Here is a 23432-nt window from a genome sequence, read left to right as displayed (position 1 = left end):
TACCATTGGGGTGTCCTGTTCACGTCTATGTAAACTCCTGTCTGTTCTCCTCACTATTGAGTCCCCTATCACTACCGCTCCCTTCTTCTCTTGCTTTCCCTTCTGCCCCACGTACCCATGCTCAGTGCCTGTAAACCGGTCGCCATGGCATTTTCCCAGGAGGTCATCCCCCACAACAATATGCAAAACGGTATACTTATTATTGAGAGGAATGGCAACAGGGGTGCTCTGCTCTAACCGTCTATTCACATTTCTATTTCTCCTGACAGTCATGTAGCTCCTCACCACCTGCCAATTTTGGGATAATTACCTCCCTGCAACTGTGATCAATTATCTCCTCACTCTCTTGTATAAACTGAAGGTCATCCAGCTGTTGCTCCAGTTCCCTAACACGGTCTTCAAGGAGCTGACCCTTTGCACTTCACACAGATATAGTTCCCCGGGAGACTCTGGGTCTCCCAGTTCTCCGACATCTGGCACCAAGAGCACACTGCAACCATTTACTACATTAGGTACAGTTAGAGGATAAAAGGAACCTTAACCTTTCCTGTATAACTATCTCTCTATATGTCCTCTATTATTCCTCCAGCTCCATCTCCTTAACACAGATTGTTAGAAGCTGCAGCTTGTGGCCACTGGAGATCTCCGTGCTTTTCCACATCCCACAACAGGAGCATTCTTCTATCCTACCATCTCTACTATCCTAACTGAGCAAATGTAAAGAAAGAGAGGGGGAACCTCTACATACAGCTTTTTGTTTTTGCCTTCTCTGACTGAAGGCTCTCCGTCCACTCCAACAATGGCTGCTCCCATGCCCCTGCCTTTTTAACAATTTTTCTTGCTAATCAATTCCAAACAGCAATTGGCTGCTGCTCAGAGCTCCAAAAACCTGCCATGAGTCACTGCCTTTAACAGTCAATCAGCTAACCTGAACAAATTACATCCTCTCAAGCTTCTGGTCTCTCTGAATGGTTGCTGGTCAAAGCTCCAAGATGTTGGGTTCAGGTTAGATTCTCAGAGATACCGACACCCAAGAATTTACTAATGCTTACTCTTAACTTTTCTGAAGTCCACAATCAGTACTTTGGTCTTACTGACATTGAGTGCAAGGTTGTTGCTGCGACACCACTCAACTAGCTGATAATATCTCGCTCCTGTATGCCCTTCCATCACCACCTGAAATTCTGCCAACAATTGTATTGTCAGCAAATGTATAGATGGCATTTGAGCTATGTCTAACCACGCAGTTATGGGTATAGAGAGAGTAGAGCATTGGGTTCAGCACATATCCCTGAGGTGTTATCAGCGATGTGGAGATGTTATTTCCAAACTGCAGAGATTGTGGTCTTCTGTTTAGGAAGTCGAGGATCCAGTTGTAGAGGGAAGTACAGAGGCCCAGGTTCTGGGAGTTTTTCAGTCAGAAATGTAGGATTGTGTTAAGTGCTGAGCTGTAGTCAATGAACAGCTTCCTGACATAGGTGTTCGTATTGTCCATTTGATCTAAGACCGCGTGAAGAGCCAATGAGATTGCCTCTGCCGTACGCCCATTGTGGTAATAGGCAAATTGCAGTGAATTCAGGTCCTTTCTGAGTCAGGCGTTAATTCCATCTGTAACCAAACTCTTAAAGCACTTCACTTCGATGTGAATTTTACTGAATGGTAGTCGTTAAGGCAGCTCACCCTATTCTTCTTGTGCACTGGTGTAATTGTTCTTTTGAAGCTGGTGGGAACTTCTGACTATAGGAATGGAAAAATAATCTTTGTATCCTCTTTAACCACAGGTGAGGTGGCAGAAGTCAGGAGAATAGCTAGTGTTCTCTGTCTAAGAAAGGAAACGGACAAACCAGGAAATTATGGGCCAGTGCAACTTGCATTAATGATAAGAAAATTATTGGAGAGGATTCTTAGGGACATGATTTATAGATTAAATCACATTTGGAAAAGAAAGGACAGATTAGGGATAGTCAACATGGCTTTGTGCCAGGAGGTCATGTCTCACACCTGACTATTTTTGAGCAAGTTGATCGATGGATGTTATCTACCTGGATTTTAGAAAAACATTTGATAATGTTCCTCAAAGGGCACCAGTCCAGAAGCTGAAGTCAGTGGGATGACTGTAAGTTAGACTGGTGTTAAATGGTAGATGTTAGTGGTGGAGGGATGCTTTTCTGACTGGAGGGCTGAGACCAGTGGTGTTCCACAGGGATCAGTAACTTTAGTAATTTTGCAGATGCACAAAAACTGGTGGAGCTGTAGATAGTGAGGAAGGTTGTCAAAGGGTATAACAGGATAGAGATTGGTTAGAAATGTGGGTGGAGAAATGGTAGATGGAGTTTAATCCAAACGGGTGAAGTGATGCATTTGGGCTCATAAGGTGCAGGATAGATACGTTCCGCAGAAGAAGTAGTTCTCATGGCCGAGGTAGGCAACCAGGGCTGATAAGGCAAGTTGAGGACTGCATAAAAGCCAAGGAAAGGGCAAAAGTGAGTGGGAAGTTGGATGATTGATGTAAGAAGGGAAAAGATGAAATATGAGGGCAAACCAGCCAATAATATAAAGCAGGATACTAAAGGTATTTTCAGTTATATAAAGAGTAAAAGGGAGGTGAGAGTTGACATTGAACCACTGGAAAATGATGCTGGTGAGGTGGTAATGGGGGACGAAGAATTGGCAGATGAACGTAAGGAAAATGGCGTATGAACTTAATGGATACTTTGCATCAGTTTTCACTTTTGAAGACACCAGTAGTGTGCCAAAGGTCCATGAGTTTCATTGCTATTACAAAGGAATAAAGCTAGGCAAACTCAAAGGTCCTAAGGTGGATATGTCACCTGGACCATGTGGGCTACTTACATCCCTAAGACCTGAGAGATGTTGCTGAATAGATGTATTGGTCATGATCTTTCAAGAATCACTTGATTCTGGCATTTCCCAGAGGTGTGGAAGATGACAAATGTGTCTCCACTCATTCAGAAGGGAGGAGGGCAAAAGAAAGGAAATTATAGGCAGTTAGCTTAACCTCAGTGGTTGGGAGAGTGTTGGGGTCTATTATTAATGATGAGGTTTCAGGGTACTTGGAGACTAATGGTAAAATAAGCCATGGTTTCTGTAAAGGGAAATCTTGCCTGCCAAACCTGTTAAAGTTCTTTGAGGAAGTAATAAGCAGGATGGACAAAAGAGAGGCAGTGGATGTTATTTATTTAGATTTTCAGAAGGCATTTGATAAGGTGCCACACATAAGTCTGCTTAACAAGATAAAACCCTATGGCATGGATACTGGCATAGATAGAGAAACAGCTGACAAGTGGGAGGCAGTGAGTGGAAATAAAAGGAGCCTTTGTCTGCCAGTGACTAGTGATGTTCCTCGGGGGTTGAGTGGGATCTGGGATTAGCCTTGATGGAGTGTTGGAGGAGACTCTGGGCTGAATTGCTGAATTCTGCTTGTGTGTCTTGTGGGATGACAAAGCAAGACAGATAGAGTACATAGCTGGACCTTGATGTACAGGGGGATTTGGATTCTCTTGGAGGAGTTTATTGTCTTACACAAATGTAACCCCCTAGGTTCGGTGAGCCGCATAAATCTAGGGGAAGACAGTTGCCACCCCTGCCAAATTGATGAAATCTTGTTTGTATGGATGCTGCGTGATGTGCTTCCCTGTTACAACTCAGTACCATGAAAGATCAGACGGTACACCATATGCAATTAAACAATTGAGCTTTATAATTAAGTTGGCTATAGGGTTTATACAGAAAACAAAAAGATAAAGGTCCCATTTTAATGAAACAATCTATTGTACACTTTGGAGCTCGCTGTTTTCTGCTCATTAGTTCCCCATCGATTTCCTCCGAGTGTCAACAACTCCCGGGCCCTCGCTTTAAGTCCACTGCATCCTGCGGTCTACCAACTCACTCCTCTTATGTCTTCTCTCTTTGTCTCTCGCCGATAAAAGACCACAAATACCTCCTTTCAGATACACAAGAAAGAAACAACACGTCTTTAATTGGATGGTGCATATTCCAAAGCCCCGTAATCTCTTGTCATAACCCAAACACTGCTGCTATAGAAAACCCATTACATTAAAGAGCGTTACACAATGTATTTGTTTAATTATTCTGCCATTTGCTTATTCATCACCTTCACGTTTCTGTCTGTAAAGGATAAATGTCCTCAGTAATCCTTAAAGTCTTTACAGTATTCTTGTGTCTTGCTAATTTATTCTCACCTTGCTTTCTTCATCCAGTGCTAGGACAGTCTTCACTAAGTTCTGAGCCAGGATAGGCTGAGTTTGATTTCCTCAGACTGGAAGTGGCCAAGATGTGAATCTGTGAGCACAAATATATCAATTGTCAAGAGGCTGTAAAGTGAAGTCAGGGAGTAAAAAGTATCAATGAGATACAAATCTTTTTTAAAATGAGGGGTGGGTTTGGAACATGCTTGAGGGATGGTGACAGCATTTAAGCACCAAGATGAGCACAAGTTGTCAAAGTAAAGCCAGCTAATCCAAGTGCTAGGAAATGGGTTAAGTAGAGCTTTGAGTGCAGAACTCTGACATCCCCCCCCCCCACCCCATATCTTTCATATTGAATCAAAATCAAATCAAGTTTAATTATCATTCAGACTCTACATGGATACAGTCGAACGAGACAGTGTTTCTTTGGGGCCAAGGTACATAACATCCATTCAAAATAGTGAAAGAGGAAAAAAAACATACACACATCATTACGTAAGAAAACGTGTATACTCCTAGTCCCTGAGCGCCATGCAAATTGATGGTACAGCTGCTGTAATTCTGCCAGTCAAACACTGAAGGGTAGCACTGACAGGAGAAGCCAGCTCCCAAATGAGCACGGATTCCATGCTACACCACCTCCAGCGACATCTCACCTAGACTGCAGCAGCAGGCAAGCCCACTTGGGGCCGAGTCTTCCCTACAACCAAAGCCACGTTGCTGCTTCGTCACCTGTCTCACCACCAAGCGACGGAAGCAGGCTTGCAGCGTCTCACATTATCAATGTCCAACAGAGTCTTGCGATCACAAGAGAAATGTCCAAGACTGTCATTTACAGTTACACTGCATGCTGCTTCCATCCACCAACTCCGATGTCTTCGAGTAGCAGGCAGCAGGATGGTGTACACCCAGGTTGGCTCCTCTGAACCTTCCTCCAGCCGACTACCAGCTTCTCCTTCTCTGACTTGTCTGGTAACTGAACAATGAACAGATCACTGATGCTGTAGACCTGCTGTACTTGTTGTTCTTGGAGTACTGTAGAGTCTTACAATCATAAAAAACATATTTAAAAAGAAAAGTGCACCTTTGGTTGGCCCCCGAGAGGCCACTGTGTTCGAACATGCCGCCAACTTACCAGAAGCCACTCCAATCACCTTAAAATTATGCCTCTTTATATTAGCCATTTCTGCCATAGGGAAAAAGTTTCTGGCTGTCCACTATATGAAAATCTCTTGTCTTGTACACCTCCATCAAGTCACCTGTCATCTTCCTTTGCTCCAAAAAGCTCTGGTTCACTCAACCTTTCCTCATCAACTCCTGGTAAATCCCCTCTACACCTTCTCTACAGTTTGTACATCATTCCTATGAAGAGGGGACTGTACAGTGAGTATAAATTATGCTTAATCATCAGTGTGATAAGATGGGCCAAGGGGCCTGTTTTATCTTCTGAATGATTCTACAAAATGCTGAAATCTTCCAGCTTGCAATTTTCTGGCTCTGTTATAAACTCTTCTCATGGATTTATACAACGGTACAGCACATGGATCTCCCAGCCACGCGATGATACCTCATGTGGTTCTCCCAGCCACGAGCTGGTACAGCATAGCATCGAGCCTTATGGGCCCCCTTGTTCATGCCAAGCGTAATGTTGCTATTGATGCTACTTACCTGCTTTAAAATGCCTTTTAAATTTGGTAATTGTTTCTACGTCTTCCACCTCCTCTGGCAGTTCCTTCCAGAAACCCAGCATCCTTTGCAGAAAGTTTCCCCCTCATGTTTCCATTATACCTGTGGCCCCTCCCTTGTCCTGGGGGAAAGATCACCCCTCTATCAGTAACCCAGCCCAGGTGAGTCTTGGAATGTCTTCTGCACGTTCTCTGTCACTGCCATATTCATCCTGCAGTGTGGTGAACAGAACAGTACACATCACTAAGTACAGTTGGATCATTGTGTACAGCTACAAACTGACATTTCAACTCCTATACTTAGTCAAAAACAACAGATACCTAAACACAAAGTACCCTGCAGATACTGGGGTCAAAGCAACATGTACAACAAGCTGGGGGAACTCAGCCAGTCTGGCAGCATCCGTGGAAACAAGCAGTCAACTTTTTGGGCCGAGACCCTTCATCAGGATTGAAGAGGGAGGGAGGGGGCAGGGGCCCTATAAAGAAGGTGGGGGGAGGGTGGGAAGGAGAAGGCTGGTAGGTGCCAGGTGAAAAACCAGTAAGGGAAAAGATCAAGGGGTCGGGGAGGGGATAGGCAGGAATGGTGAAGAAGGAATGTAAGGGGAAAGCACTATGTGTTGTAGAAGAAGGCAGAATCATGAGAGAGGTGATAGGCAGCTGGAGGAGGAGGCAGAGTGAAACTGGGATGGGGGAAGGGAATTACCAGAAGTTGGAGAATTCAGTGTTCATGTCAAGGGGCTGGAGACTACCCAGGTGGTATATGAGATGTTGCTCCTCCACCCTGAGTTTGACCTCATCATGGCAGTAGAGGAGGCCATGTATGGACATACCCAAATGGGAATGTGAAGCAGAGTTGAAGTGGGTAGCAACTGGGAGATCCTGTCTGTTGTGGCAGACAGAGCAGAGGTGCTCAATGAAGCGGTCCCCCAATCTGCGTCGGGTCTCACCGATGTAGAGGAGGCCACACTGGGAGCACCGGATGCAATAGATAATACCAACAGACTCACAAGTGTTGCCTCACCTGGAAGGAGGCAAAACCAGATGCCTGCTTCCAATCCTGCCCACCCCTGTCTCTGTGGGGCAATGCCATGGCAACCGGGTTATAGGCACTGACCATGGGTCCATGGTGCAGAAGGGAAAGAGAGAGAAGGGAGCGGCAGTGATAGGGGTCTCAGGAGTGAGGGAAGCAGACAGGAGATTCTGTGGATGTGAATGGGACACCCAGATGGTATATTGCCTCCCAGGTGCCAGGGTCAGGAACGTCTAAGATCACGTCCACAATGTTTTGGAGAGGGAGGGAGAGCAGCCAGATGTCTTGTTACATATTGGTACCAATGGCATAGGAGGAAAAGCAAAGAGGTCCTGAAAAGAGGTTTTAGAGAGCTAGGTAGAAAGCTGAGAAGCAGGACTTCCCAGGTAGAAATTTCTGGATTGCTACCTGTGTGACACATCAGTGAGGGTAGAAACAGGATGATTTGGCAGATAATTGTGTGGCTGAGATGCTGGTGCAGGGGGCAAGGCTTCAGATTCTTGGATTATTGGGATCTCTTTTGGGGGAGGTATGATCAGTTCAAAAGTGACGGGTTGTACCTGAACCCAAGGGGGACCAGTATTATTATGGGCAGGTTTGTTAGAGTTGTTGGGGAGGGTTTAAGCTAATTTGGCAGAGGGGTGGGAACCGGAGTGATGGGACTCAGGATAGGAGGGATGGTAAAAAAGTAAATATAATGTGCAGTCAGACTCTTAGAAAGAGCAGGCAGATGACAGGACATAGTCGCAGCCAACAGGGTGAGTATCAGTACATTAGAGATGCAAGATCAAAAAGTTAGCAAATACAGTACTCAAGGTGTTGCATTTCATTGCGCGGAGTCTAAGAAACCAGGTGGATGATTTTGTTGCACTATTGCAGATTGCCAGGTATGATGTTGTGGCCATCACTGAATTGTGGCTGAAAGATGGTTCTAGTTGGGAGCTACACATACTATCAGAGGGATAGGAAGGTAAACAGAAGGGTGTGGCTCTACTGGTAAAGAATGGCATCAAATCAGTAGAAAGATGTGACATAGGATTGGAAGGTGTTGAATCTTTGTGGGTTGAGTTAAAAAAACTGCAAGGGTAAAAGGACCCTGTTGGCAGTTTATATACAAGCCTCCCTACAGTGGCTGGGATGTGGACCACAGATTACAACAGGAAACAGAAAGCCGTGTCAAAAGGGCAATGTTATGATAGTCATGGGAGATTTTAACATGCAGGTTGATTGGGAAAATCGGATTGATAATGGATCTCAAGAGAGTGAGTTTGTTGAATGCCTATGAGATGGGTTTTTAGAGCAGTTTGTCATTGAGCTTACAAGGAGATCAGCTATACTGGATTGGGTGTTATGTAATGAACTGGAGGCGAGTAGGAAGATTAAGGTAAAAGAATCCTTTGGAACCAGTGATCACAATATGATTGAGTTCAAGTTGAAACTTGATGAAAAGAAAGTAAAGTCTGACGTAGCACTATTTCAGTGGAGTATGGAAATTATAGTGGTATGAGAGAGGAGTTGGCCAAAGTAAATTGGAAGGAGCTGCTGGCAGGGATGACAGCTGAGCAGCAATGGCGTGAGTTTCTGGGGAAAAATGAGGAAATTGCAGGACGTATATTCCAAAAATGAAAAAAATACTTCAAACAGTAAAATAGTACAATCGTGGCTGACAAGGGAAGTCAAAGGTAATGTAAAAGCAAAAGAAAGGGCATACAACAAAGCAAAAATTAGTGGGAAGATAGAGGATTAGGAAGTTTTTAAAAACCTACAGAGAGCAACTAAAAGAATTATTAGAAAGGAATAGGTGAAATACAAAAGCAAGCTAGCAGATAATATCAAAGTGGATAGTAAAACCTTTTTCAAGTATGTAAAATATAAGAGACGTAAGAGTGGATATAGGCCCGCTAGAAAATGAGACAGGAGAAATAATAACTGGGTCAAGGAGATGGCTGATGAATTAAACGATTATTTTGCATCAGTCTTCACTGCGGAAGACACTAGCAGTGTGCCAGATGTTGTAGTGTTTGAAGGAAGAGAAGTGGGTGCAATTACTATTACAAGGGAGAAGGTGCTCAAAAAGCTGAAAGACCTAAAAAAAAGTACTTTTTCAGGGACACACCCCTCCCTCTGGTCTCAATATCAATATTTCTTGGGTCTTGCCATGTGTCCTCCCAGAATTTGATCTTGCAAAATGCATTACCTGCCACCTGTCTGGATTAAATTCCAGCTACAAATGCTCCACCTAGTTTTACAGTTGACCCATGTCTGACTGCGTCTTCAGATAGCTTTCACGATCTGTCACTTCCACGATGTCTGCAAGTTTACTGATCAGACAGCCTACCTCCCTATCCATGTCGTTATACAGCATTAAAACATCTAAAGTTCTGGGTACCAACACAAGGAAGTAGCATCTTCCCAAAAGGATTTTCAACAGTCTGAGCCAAAAATGTTCCATTGGCTCACCTTGATATTGAAAATATTAATTTGGTTTGCCCAGTCTATTGTCAATCAGAGTTCCCTATCAATACTGTATTGCTGCTCTTGGTTAATTTGCAGTCTGCTGATCCATAGGTATCTTATGGATAGGGGAATCAAGGGATATGGGGACAAGGCAGGAACCGGGTATTGATAAGGAATTGATCAGCCATGATCTCAAAATGGCGGTGCAGGCTCGAAGGGCAGAATGGTCTACTTCTGCACCTATTGTCTATTGAATCACAACCATCTCTCACTCACTCTTTGGCCTTTCCCAGCTTGAGTGATCCTGTGGCCTTGAATATTCCTCCCCCTCCTGACTCATGTCCTGACATGGTAGAAATTGCTTTGAGGGATCAGGAGGTGAGCCACTCCCCAAGGTAGTATAGTTTAAGCCCTGCTCTTGCAGACGTCGTATTCACGTGGCTGCTCCATGTTAATAATAGGGGATGCAGTAATGGATTTATTCACTGAATGTCACAGATGTTGCCTGGAGTCCCCCACTGGTGGGTGTTATTCCCCAGCCCAAAGTTGCATGCTGAGAATGGTATTCATGTGCTACTGTGTGTGGAAAGACTTTTCACCCCTCCAGTTAACCCTGATGAGTATTTTATTTAAGAAGACTGTTGTCTCACAAGCAGTATAAGCTGAAACATAGCCCATTTTAGTGGATGTCTTCAAGTATTTGTACTGTATACTGCCTGTCAAAATGTAATTGCTGCCATAGTGTCCAAGGTATCTACAGATACAGTTGTGCTATTTACAATTTTCCCACCTTAGTGCCTGTTAAAATGTAAAGTGCAAGTCTTTTGTACCTTAGAGCAGTTTTCAAAAAGGTGGAAGCCTAAGCAGTTCTTCTGCGGTGTGGTACAGTCGCACTGCCAGTCTCACTGTGAGAATGGCCATGCGACCCGTTTGTACACAACTCAAGTGTGACGATAACTAGGTGATCTGTTTCTCACCGGATATTAGGTGAAGGGTCAAGGATTCACTCCTTCACTGGTACCATAGGGTCTAATGGCACAGAATATTCTGCTGTCATGTCAGAAAGATTATTGACCAGTACTGGAGTGCTTTCCTGGGTTTCTGGCTGCAGGACTCAAGCGTTTAGATGGAGGGTGAGGTTCCCTGATGTGTTGTGTAGGGTAGTTTTGTCCACAGTGTTGATGATTGGTCTCTCTGTATTTCAGGTGAGATGGATGCTGAAAGCCAACCAAAGCGACTTTTCCAAGGAACTGCAACAATGCTGCCATCGGAAACATCCCACTCGCCAGAACACCACTCCTGGTGAGAATACCCTTTTACTGGTATTGTTCCAGTATCTGTTTATTGTATTAAAGAGACATTTTCCCGTTGCTATTGAGAAGTAAACTCTGCTCAGCTGTCTCCCTTGCTCTCTGGATCTTTGAAATCCAAAGGTTCAACAACAAGTTTGACATCAGTGGTGGGAATTAATGGAAAGTATTCTTAGAGATGGTATATATAATTATCTGGATAGACAGGGTCTGATTAGGAACAATCAACATGGATTTGTGCGTGGAAGATCATGTTTGACAAATCTTATTGAATTTTTTGAAGAGGTTACTAGGATAGTTGATGAAGGTAAAGCAATGGATGTTGTCTATATGGACTTCATTAAGGCCTTTGACAAGGTTCCACACGGAAGGTTAGTTTGGAAGGTTCAGTCGTTAGGTATTAATATTGAAGTAGTAAAATGGATTCAACAGTGGCTGTATGGGGATGTCAGAGAGTAGTGGTGGATAACTGTTTGTCAGGTTGGAGGCCTGTGACTAGTGCTGTGCCACAGGGATCTGTACTGGGTCCAATGTTGTTTGTCATATACATTAATGATCTGGATGATGGGATGGTAAATTGGATTAGTAAGTATGCAGTTGATACTAAGATAGGTGGCGTTGTGGATAATGAAGTAGGTTTTCAAAGCTTGCAAATTTAGGCCAGTTAGAAGAGTGGGCTGAAAGATGGCAGATGGAGTTTAATGCTGATAAGTGTGATGTGCTACATTTTGGTAGGACTAATCAAAATTGGACATATATGGTAAATGGTAGGGCATTGAAGAATGCAGTAGAACAGAGTGATCTAGGAATAATGGTGCATAGTTCCCTGAAGGTGGAATCTCATGTGGATAGGGTGGTGAAGAAAGCTTTTGGTATGCTGGCCTTTATAAATCAGAGCATTGAGTATAGGAGTTGGGATGTAATGTTAAAATTGTACACGGCATTGGTGAGGCCAAATTTGGAGTATTGTGTACAGTTCTGGTCACTGAATTATAGGGAAGATGTCAACAAACTAGAGAGAGTACAGAGAAGATTTACTAGAATGTTACCTGGGTTTCAGCACCTAAGTTACAGAGAAAGGTTGAACAAATTAGGTCTTTATTCTTTGGAGCATAGAAGGTTGAGGGGGGACTTGATAAAGGTATTTAAAATTATGAGGGGGATAGATAGAGTTGACATGGATTGGCTTTTTCCATTGAGAGTAGGGGAGATTCAAACAAGAGGACATGAGTTGAGAGTTAAGGGGCAAAAGTTTAGGGGTAACACGAGGAGGAACTTCTTTACTCAGAGAGTGGTAGCTGTGTGGAGCGGGCTTCCAGTAGAAGTGGTAGAGGCAGGTTCGATTTTGTCATTTAAAGTAAAATTGGATAGATATATGGACAGGAAAGGAATGGAGGGTGATGAGCTGAGTGCAGGTAGGTGGGACTAGGTGAGAGTAAGTGTTCAGCACGGACTAGAAGGGCCAAGGTGGCCTGATTCCGTGCTGTAATTGTTATATGGTTATAACAGTTAGCTGTTGGTGTTTGTTCAACACTTCATACCATCTGTGTAGACTGTGCATGGACACAACTCTGACCCCTTCACAAGCACATGTACGCATGATCCGTATGATGAAACACATCTGATCGGACAATGTATACGTTGCTGCCAACGCTGGCATATATCCCCGACTCCCTGAATGTCTGCCATCTGTCACAGGGTTCAGTGAAGGAGCAGCAGAGATATTTCCCTGTCAAGGGAGGGGTGTGTGTGTGTCTAGGCAGGAACTGCAGGTGCTGGTGTTGTCTTGTTCTAATGACATGAAAACCTGGGGATTCATATGTAAGAAATTCAGAGCAGCACAGCAGCGTATTGGTTAGTGTAGGCTATTACATCATCAGCAATCTGGGTTCGATTCCCGCTGTCTGAAAGGAGTTTGTACATTCTCCCTGTGACCATGCAGGTTACCTGGCCATGTATGTGAAATTGGGCATCGTAGGCCTCTAACCTTGTTATATCTCTAAATTAGAAAAATTAAAAGCCCTCTCACCCTCTCCAATCCGCTCTGCATAGACCCCTTCACCCTCTCCAATCCATTCTGCGTAGACCCCTTCACCCTCTCCAATCCATTCTGCGTAGACCCTTTCACCCTCTCTAATCCACTCTGTATAGAGCCCTTTCACCTTCTCCAATCCACTCTGTGTAGACCCCTTCCCCTTCTCCAATCCACTCTGAGTAGACCCCACTGACCCTCTCGAATCCCCTCTGTGTAGAACAAAGAACAGTGGTGGAAGCAGATACACTAGTGAAATTTAAGAGACTACTAGACAGGTATATGGAGGAATTTAAGGTGGAGGGTTACATGGGAGGCAGGGTTTAAGGGTCGGCACAATAGTAGTCTCTTAAATCTCACTAGTGTATCTGCTTCCACCACTGACTCAGGCAGTGCATTCCACGCACCAACCACTCTCTGAGTAAAAAACCTTCCTCTAAAACTCCCTTGAACTTCCCACCCCTTACCTTAAAGCCATGTCCTCTTGTATTGAGCAGTGGTGCCCTGGAGAAGAGGCACTGGCTGTCCACTCTGTCTATTCCTCTTAATATCTTGTATACCTCTATTATGTCTCCTCTCATCCTCCTTCTCTCCAAAGAGTAAAGCCCTAGCCCCCTTAATCTGTGATCATAATGCATACTCTCTAAACCAGGCAGCATCCTGGTAAATCTCCTCTGTACCCTTTCCAATGCTTCCACATCCTTCCTGTAGTGAGGTGACCAGAACTGGACACAGTACTCCGAGTGTAGCCTAAGCAGAGTTTTATAGAGCTGCATCATTACCCTGCAACTCTTAAACTCTGTCACTTGACTTATGAAAGCTACCACTCCATAAGCTTCCTTAACTACCCTATCTACCTGTGAGTCAACTTTCAGGGATCTATGGACATGTACCTCCCAGATCCCTCTGCTCCTCCACACTTCCAAGTATACTGCCATTTACTTTGTACTCTGCCATGGAGTTTGTCCTTCCAAAGTGTACCACCTCACACTTCTCCGGGTTGAACTCCATCTGCCACTTCTCAGCCCACTTCTGCATCCTATCAATGTTTCTCTGCAATCATCGACAATCCTCAACACTATCCACAACACCACCAACCTTTGTGTCGTCTGCAAACTTGCCAACCCACCCTTCCACCCCCACATCCAGGTCATTAATAAAAATCATGAAAAGTAGAGGTCCCAGAACTGATCCTTGTGGGACACCACTAGTCACATCTTCCCACCTTTATCTCTAATCGGTCCTATCTTCACTCCTGTCGACCTTTTGTTCTTCACATAATTGAAGAATGCCTTGGGGTTTTCCTTTACCCTACTCGCCAAGGCCTTCTCATGCCCCCTTCTTGCTCTCCTCAGCCCCTTCTTAAGCTCCTTTTTTGCTACCCTATATTCCTCAATAGACTCATCTGATCCTTACTTCCTAAACCTCACATATGCTGCCTTCTTCCATCTGACTAGATTCTTCACCTCACGTTACCCATGGTTCCTTCACCCTACCATTCTTTATCTTCCTTAATGGGATAAATTTATCCCTAACATCCTGCAAGAGATCCCTAAACATCGACCACATGTCCATAGTACATTTCCCTGCAAAAACATTATCCCAATTCACACCCGCAAGTTCTAGCCTTACAGCCTCATAGTTTGCCCTTCCCCAATTAAAAATTTTCCTGTCCTCTCTGATTCTGTCCTTTTCCATGATAATGTTAAAGGCCAGGGAGTGATAGTCACTGTCCCCCAGATGCTCACCCACCGAGAGATCTGTGACCTGACCCGGTTTGTTACCTAATACTAGATCTAGTATGGTATTCTCCCAGTTGGCCTTTCAACATACTGTGACAGGAATCTGTCCTGGATGCACTTGACAAACTCTGCCCCGTCTAAACCATTGGAGCTAATTAGGTGCCAGTCAATATTAGGGAAGTTAAAGTCACCCATGATAACAGCCCTGTTATTTTTGCACCTTTCCAAAATCTGCCTCCCAATCTGCTCCTCGGTATCTCTGCTGCTACCAGGGGGCCTATAGAATACTCCCAATAGAGTAACTGCTCCCTTCCTGTTCCTGACTTTTACCCATACTGACTCAAAAGAGCATCCTGCTACATTACCTACCCTTTCTGTAGTTGTAATAGTATCTGTGACAAGTAATGCCACCCCTCCTCCCCTTTTTCCTCCTTCTCTATCCCTTTTAAAGCACTGATATCCAGGAATATTGAGAATCCATTCCTGCCCTGGTGCCAGCCAAGTCTCTGTCATGGCTACTACATCATAATTCCAAGTATGTATCCAAGCTCTCAGTTTATCACCTTTGTTCCTGATGCTTCTTGCATTGAAGTACACGCAGTTTAGCCCTTCTACCTTTACACCCTTTATTCTGTTTCTCTTTCTTCAAAGCCTCTTTATATATTAGCTCTGGCTTTACTCCATGCACTATACTTGCAGTTCTCGCATGACCTTTATCCTCCTCCACCTCACTATCTGATCTAACATTCAGGTTCCCCTCCCCCTGACAATCTAGTTTAAACCCCCCGGAGCAGCATTAACAAACCTTCTTGCAAGGATGTTAGTCCGCCTCCAGTTCAATTGCAACCTGTCCTGTCGGAATAGGTCCCACCTTCCCTGGAACAAGGCCCAATAGAGGTAGACCCCCATCTCCCTCTCCACATCGAATCTATGTAGACCCCCACTGATCCTCCCCAATCCACTCTGGGTAGACCCCCATCTCCCTTTCCAATCCACTCTGTGTAGACACCACTGACTCTCTCGAATATATTCTGTGTAGACCCCCATCTCCCTCTCCACATCCAATCTGTGTAGACCCCTCAAAGTTCAAGGTAAATTTATTATCGAACTGCATATACATCACCATATAAGACAGTGATACTTATTACGCTCGATAAATCCAAAATCTACAGCAGAATCAATGAAAGACCACACTGTTGACCACACCAACAGTGTGCAACAGTACGTAAATACAAAAAAGAAAAAGTAATTAATCAATAAATATTGAGATGAGATGAAGAATCCTTGAATGAGAGTCCACAGGTTGTGGGAACAATTCACTGTTGGGGGGAACTGAAGTTAGCCCTCTTGTTCGGAAGTCCCTGAACCTCTCTCTCCTTCTCCATAAGGCATAGGAGCAGAATTAGGCCATTTAGCCCATTGAGTCTGTTCTGACATTTCATCATGGCTGATCCATTTTCCTTCTTAGCCCCAATCTCCTGCCTTCTCCCTGTATTTCTTCATGCCCTGACAAATTAAGAATCTATCAACCTTAGTCTTAAATAAATGTAAAGACGTGGCCTCCACAGCCACCTGTGGCAATGAATTCCACAGTCTCAAAGCTAGATAAAGAGAACCCAATTAATAAATAACATTATACTTGTTCATTTATTTGAGAAAAATGATCCAATATTACATGTATTTGTTGGAAAAAGTTTGTGGAGATGCCTTTTCCAAAAGCTATTTGGAGTCAGGTGTACCAGTCAATGAGATGAGATTGGAGGTGTAGGTTGTAGAGATGCCCTGTCCGAATTTTTGAAAAATTCAGGTTACTGACAGAGCCTGTTCTTCTCAAGAAAGATTTATTTATGTGCACCATGCCTTGACCAAAACAACTTTCAGAGGACTTTGAAGAAGAATTATAGAGATGCATCAAGCTGCAAAAGACCACAAAAGCTTTTATAAAGTTCCGAGTGTTCATCAGTCAACAGTAAGAGAAATTGTTCACAAATGGAGGGAACTCAGTACTGTTGCTACTCTCCCTAGGAGTGGGCATCCTGCAGAGATCACACCAAGAGCACAACGTGCAGTGCTGAAGTAAAAAAAGAACCCAAGAGTAACAGCTGAAGTCCTGCAGAAATATCTAGAACTTGCTAAAGTGCTGCTCATGTGTCACTGAACAAGAATGGTGTTCATGGAAGGACACCATGGAGGAAATCACTGCTCTCCAAGAAAAACATTGCTGTGCATCTACCCACCAACTCCAAAATCTCATCCCAACTGTGAAGCACGGTGGAAGGAGCATCATGGTTTGGGGCAGCTTTGCTGCCTCTGAGCCTGGACAGCTTGTAATTGTTGAGGGAACAATGAATTCAAAATTGTATCAAGACATTTTACAGGAGAATGTCAGGGTAACGGTCTGCCATCTGACACTTAATAGAAATTGGATAATGCAACAAGGCAATGATCCAAAAGACGAGTAAGTCAATAACAGAATGGGTTTTAAAAAAAAAGAAATTTTCATGTTTTGGAATGGCTGAGTCAAAGGCCACCTTAATCTTATAGAAATGTTGTGGAAGGACCTGAAGCAAGCAGTTCATGTGAGGAAGTGCACCAATATCCCAGAGTTGAAGCAGTTTTGTAAGGAGGGATGGCTAAGACTTACAGAAGATCTGATCACATTTTAGGTCCTGTTTATGCAGGAATAGAAAAAATTCTGTGGGGTTTACAGGCCTTCTAGCACCACTGTGTTTCATTCGTGCTATGGGGTTGAGATTGCATAGGGATATTAAATAGCTCACTATGTAGTCCCAACCCCACATCTTGGGTACTGTTTGGAGGCCTTTATCTCATTCCCATAATGTTTTTTTTTCCACCTTTGCAGTTTATTTACTCCACTCACAAAGATTTAACATTCTCTGACCTTGTACCACCTCTTTCTAAAGATGTAATTCCATCTCTTACCAATAAAGCCACACCACTGCCTATGCCTTCTTTCAAAGTATATCATTTAATATCAAACTCCCAACTATGATCTTCTTTCAGCCACGACTTAGTCTGCGCGTTTATTTCTACTACCAAGTACACAACCATGCATTTTCCAACATTGTATTTCATTTGCCACTTTCTTGCCCATTCTCCTAATCTGTCTTAAGTCCTTCTGCATCCTATCTGTTTTCTCAACACTGCCTGCCCCTCCACCATTCTTCATCTCATCTGAAAACTTGGCAACAAAGCCTTCTATTCTGTCATTAAATTATTTATATACAGCATAAAAAGAAGCGGTCCCAACACTGACCCCTGCAGAACACCACTAGTCACTGGCAGCCAAACAGAAAAAGATTCTTTTATTCCCACTCATTGCCTCCTACCAATCAGCCAATCCTCTAACCATGTTAATAACTTTCCTGTTATACCATGGGCTCTTAACCTGATAAGTAGCCTCATGCGTGGCACCTTGTCAAAGGCCTTCTGAAAGTCCAAATATACAACATCCACTACATCCCCTTTATCTATCCTACTTGTAATCTCCTCAAAGAATTCCAACAGGTTCATCAGGCAGGATTTTCCTTTAAGGAAACCATGCAGATTTTGTCCTAGCTTGTCCTGTATCACCAAGTACTCCACAACCTCATCCTTAACAATTGACTCCAGCATCTTTCCAACCACTGAGGTCAGGCTAAGTGGTCTGTAATTTCCTTTCTGCTGCCTTCCTCTTTTCTTAAAGAGTGGAGTAACATTTGCAATTTTCCAGTCGCTTGGCACCATGCCAGAGTCCAGTGATATTTGAAAGATCATTACTAATGCCTCCACAATCTCTACCACTACCTTTTTCTGAACCCTAGGCTGCAGTTCATCTGATCCAGGTGACTTACGTACCCTTAGGTCTTTCAGCTTTTTGAGCATCTTCTCCCTTGTAATAGTAACTGCGCCCACTTCTCTTCCCTCACATCCTTCAACATCCGGCATACTGCTAGGGTCTTCAACAGCGAAGACTGATGCAAAATATTCATTTAGTTCATCTATCGTCTCCTTGTCCCCTGTTATTATTTCTCCAGCCTAATATCCACTCTCATCTCTTTTATTTTTTAATATGTTTGGAAAAAGGTTTTTCTATCCACCTTGATATTGTTTGCTAGCTTGCTTTCATATTTCATCTTTTCCCTCCTAATGATTATTTTAGTTGCTTCCTATAGGTTTTTAAAAGCTTCAAATCCTCTATCTTCCCACTAATTTTCACTTTGTATGCCCTCTATTATTTTTACATTAGTTTTGACTTACCATGAAAGTCACGGTTGTACTATTTTGCCATTTGAGTATGTCTTTGTTTTTGGAATACATCTATCCTGCATCTTACTCAGTTTTCCTAGAAACTCACACAATTGCTGCTCTGCTGTCTTCCCTACAGCATCTCGTTCCAATTTACTTTGGCCGCCTCCTCTCTCATACCACTGTAATTTCCTTTCCTCCACTGAAATACTGCTATGTCAGACTTTACCTTCTCCCTATCAAATTTCAAGTTGAACTCAAATCATATTGTGATCACTGCCTCCTAAGGGTTCATAGAAACATAGAAAACCTACAGCACAATACAAGCCCTTCGGCCCACAAAGCTGTGCCGAACATGTCCCTACCTTAGAAATTACCTAGGGTTACCCATAGCCCTCTGTTTTTCTAAACTCCATGAACCTATCCAAGAGACTCTTAAAAGACCCTATCGTATCCGCCTCCACCACTGTCGCCAGCAGCCCATTCCACACACTCATCACTCTCTGCGTTTTTTTTTAAAAAACACTTACCCCTGACATCTCCTCTGTACCTACTTCCAAGCACCTTAAAACTGTGCCATCTCGGTCCTGGGCAAAAGTCTTTGACTATCTACACGATCAATGCATCTCATCATCTTGTACACTTCGATCAGGTCACCTCTTATCCTCCGTTGCTCCAAGGAGAAAAGGCGGAGTTTACTCAATCTATTCTCTTAAGACATGCTCCCCAATCCAGGCAACATCCTTGTAAATCTCCTCTACACCCTTTTTATGGTTTCCATATCCTTCCTGTAGTGAGGCGACCAGAATTGAGCCCAGTATTCCAAGTGGGGTTTGACCAGGGTCCTATATAGCTGCAATATTACCTCTTGCCTCTTAAACTCAGTCCCACGGTTGATGAAGGCCTTCTTAACCACAAAGTCAACCTGCGTAGCAGCTTTGAGTGTCCTATGGACTCGGACCCCAAGGTCCCTCTGATCCTCCACAATGCGAAGAGTCTTACCATTAACACTATATTCTGCCATCATATTTGACCTTCCAAAATGAACCACCTCACACTTATCTGGGTTGAACTCCATCTGCCACTTCTCAGCCCAGTTTTGCATCCTATCAACCTCTGACAGCCCTCCACACTATCCAAAACATCCCCAACCTTTGTGTCATCAGCAAATTTACTAACCCATCCCTCCAGTTCCTCATTCAGGTCATTTATAAAAATCATGACGAGTAGGGGTCCCAGAACAGATCCATGAGGCACACCACTGGTCACCAACCTCCATGCAGAATATGACCTGTCTACAGCCACTCTTTGCCTTCTGTGAGCAAGCCTGTTCTGGATCCGCAAAACAATGTCCCCTTGCCTTCTAACTTTCTCAATTTAAGACTTGTCAAATGCCTTGCTGAAATCCATATACACTACATCTACTGGTCTACCTTCATCAATGTGTTAGTTACATCCTCAAAAAATTCAATCAGGCTTGTAAGGCATGACCTGCCTTTGACAAAGCCATGCTGACTATTCCTAATCATATTATGCCTCTCCAAATGTTCATAAATCCTGCCTCAAAATCTTCTCCATCATCTTACCAACCACTGAAGTAAGATCTATAATTTCCTGGGCTACCTCTACTCCCTTACTCGAATAAGAGTACAACATCTACAACCCTCCAATCCTCTGGAACCTCTCCTGTCCCCATTGATGATGCAAAGATCATCCCCAGAGGCTCAACAATCTCCTCCCTCACTTCCCAGAATAGCCTGGGGTACATCCCATCCAGTCCCGGTGACTTATCCAACTTGATGCTTTCCAAAGGCTCCAGCACATCCTCTTTCTTAATATCTACATGCTCAAGTTTTCAGTCTGCTGCAAGTCATCACTACAATCTCCAAGATCCTTTTCCGTAGTGAATACTGAAGCAAAGTATTCATTAAGTACCTCTGCTATCTCCTCCGGTTCCATACACACTATTCCACTGTCACACTCGATTTGGTCCTATTCATTCATGTTTTATCCTCTTGCTCTGCATATACTTGTAGAATGCCTTGGGGTTTTCCTTAATCCTGTCTGCCAAGGCCTTCTCATGGCCCCTTCTGGCTCTCCTAATTTCATTCTTAAGCTCCTTCCTGTTAGCCTTATAATCTTCAGATCTCTTTCATAATCTAGTTTTTTGAACCCTTTCTATGCTTTTCTTCTTGATTGGATTTGTACACCACGGTTCCTGAACCCTACTATCCTTTCCCTGTCTCATTGGAACGTACCTATGCAATACCCACTGCAAATATCCCCGAACATTTGCCACATTTCTTCTGTACGGATCTGGGCTAAACGATTTTTCAGCAAGGTTGAGTTGGGCCATAGGGCTGTGTTGGATAATCCCTGGGATATTTCTTTCAATAGCCAGTATTCCTGCTGTTTAAAGTTTTTTGGTCTTTGGATAGCTGTTTTTAATGTGTAATTTTACAGTTTATAATTTTATTCTTTTTCAGTCAGGGGCAGAGTGACGATGTGTTCCTCAGTCTCTCCACAGACTGTCTGGATGAGAACATCAGAAATGGTAACTCGGCCCAAAGTTCACTGGCAAACTCCAGTGCAGTGAGAGTGACTCCGGTGGCAACGTCTGACTCCTGCTTGTCTTTCACTGCAGACCCTGAATGTTCACCAAAGTGACAGTGTTTGCCAATAGAATGTCTGAATCAGAGTTTGGGACAGAGTGTATCTGTAGTAATATGGTGTAAAATGTGCAGTGCCATTAATATATGTCATTGTGTAAAGAATTGACTGTAGGAATTCAGAGAAATATTTTCTCCTTTGAGTTTTTTTTTCTTCCTGAAATTGCTCATTTACTTTTACTTCAGAACTTAGGATCAGAGAGATTGTGAACGGTCTCTCTAAAGTCCAAGCAGAATCACATACTCTCATATAACTAACATTCACAGGGTCAATTCTAAGTACAACATCAGGTTGCTCTTATTATTTGCTTGCAACCTCTTTATGAATAGCACTAAATGTAAAGGGTTTTGACTTGAATTTATTTTTAAGCCATTGTTGACTAGATTTCTGTGCTTTTCTTATATAAGCACAGTTAAGGGCAAGAACTGCAGCCTTTATATTTCGACAGTGGTAGGAGAGAGGGAGTGTGAAGGTATCTGAGTTCCATTTGTTCTTTTGTACAGACTTGGTTATTTTAGTTGTGTTTCTTTTATTGAATGTTGCAAAAGCACCTTTTGCAGAGAGTCCGGTACCTGCAGTGTTTGCCAGCTCCTGCGGAGTATCCCTTGCTATCGTATTAACAAAGATGTGCATAGTGTAACATACCAGAGGTGAGGCATGAGCAGCCTATTGTGCTTCACAACTGTCCAAGCCAACAGTAATCCTTATTACTTGGTATGTGTATAATTCACAATCCTTTAAACAAGTTACCTGCTTCTTGTGGAATAAATTAGTTTATTGAGCTATGTGGGTTCATCATAAAACAACTTAAAATCATTTGACTCTTCTCTGGCCGTGTTTATCCGTGGGTTTTATTTTTCCAAGCGTGGAATTACCAGCTGTTTGACCCTGTTCAGGGTGCTAGACTGCAGATACTGGAATTCATGTACTTTTTTGTCTGGACAAAGAGGAACTGCAGAAACGTGGAGATCCTGAACATTTGATCCAGAACGGTGACTGAAAATATTTATGTGCCAACAGAAATGGTTCAGTAGCAAATCTCTCGTCTGCTTTTGTGAAGATTTTCCCATGGACATTGCAGCAATGATATTTAACTCACTTCTGCACTGGCTGAGTTGACAAAGAAACTTTGAATGGCAGATGACTGAATCCCCAGGCCTGAGATCTAAATGTTTCTATCTCAGTCAGAGCCTCTGAGGGAATAATTGGGCTGCTGATTGTGGGAAGTTGCTGAAACAATGACTGCAGATTAAAAGTAATTGCACAATGCAAATGTTCTGTATAAACAAGCATCATAGTACATGAATGCTCTGTTTACCTGTCACAGATGCAAGTCATTAAATGAAATTAAAAATAAACCTGCTTTTCACAGTGCAGGAACGATTGACGAAGTTTCCTTTTACTTGGAATACCTGGGCCAAGCTCCATCCCTAACCTGAGATGTAAGGTCTTCACTACCACTACATTACTGTTCACCTGTTGCTCCACTGGTGATTTAGTTTGCCCTCTACCTCTAGTGTAGTTCTTACCAATATGCTGCAGTCTGAACCTGGGCCCTCACCCATCCCTCTGCCTTCCTTAGTAATCTTACAACCGCAATGGTGCAGCTAATGGGACAGGAGCAGATGGATGGCTGGTATCAGGGACACTTTTATAAATGGTACAGTGAATATAGGTTGGAACCAAAACAGTGAGTTGGAGAGCCCCTCTCTCATGCCTTTATAACACTGGACAACACATTTTTTTCAAAAGTGTTGCTTCCTCAGAATTTTGTTTGTTTATGATAGACTGCTTGAAGATGAACACAAATATAATTTCAGACTACTTGTATCATATGAATTTGGATAAACAACAAAGTTACTTTTATTGAATATAATGTGTTTAATTGCATAATGGTGCTGATGCTTTGCAATAGTTCAACTGAGTTAAAAATATTTTGTTAATGATTTTCATTTGTACTCAGTGTCTGAGGCTTCTCACTTAAGTGTCCAACAATAATTTGCCAGCATTGATTGATTCTAGTTGC

General features: G+C 43.2%; 2 protein-coding genes across 4 annotated transcripts in view; one reads left to right on the top strand and one right to left on the bottom strand.

The window, feature by feature from the left end:
* Positions 1–22780, top strand: part of pabir2 (PABIR family member 2) — a 148848-nt gene extending 126068 nt beyond the window's left edge. Inside the window, exons 9-10 of the mRNA XM_073057732.1 lie at positions 10610–10706; positions 21223–22780. Coding sequence (XP_072913833.1) covers positions 10610–10706; positions 21223–21403 — 278 coding nt within the window. The 3' untranslated portion in view covers positions 21404–22780. The remainder of the gene's footprint in view (positions 1–10609; positions 10707–21222) is intronic.
* The window catches only part of mospd1 (motile sperm domain containing 1), a 112729-nt gene continuing 92995 nt past the window's right edge, over positions 3699–23432 (bottom strand). The window contains exons 7-9 of one of the 3 annotated variants that reach the window (XR_012100490.1): positions 5898–6126; positions 4224–4323; positions 3699–3964 (exon numbers count right to left, since the gene is read on the bottom strand). Coding sequence is in view for 2 of the 3 variants with exons in the window: in XM_073057733.1 (XP_072913834.1) it covers positions 4259–4323 (65 nt within the window). In the remaining variant the exon portion in view is untranslated. The other 2 variants (XM_073057733.1, XM_073057736.1) reach the window with 2 other exon arrangements.

The sequence above is a fragment of the Hemitrygon akajei genome, chromosome 10, assembly GCF_048418815.1.
Source record: "Hemitrygon akajei chromosome 10, sHemAka1.3, whole genome shotgun sequence".
In the NCBI taxonomy this organism is placed as follows: domain Eukaryota; kingdom Metazoa; phylum Chordata; class Chondrichthyes; order Myliobatiformes; family Dasyatidae; genus Hemitrygon; species Hemitrygon akajei.
This window is presented reverse-complemented; position numbering and strand designations above follow the sequence as displayed.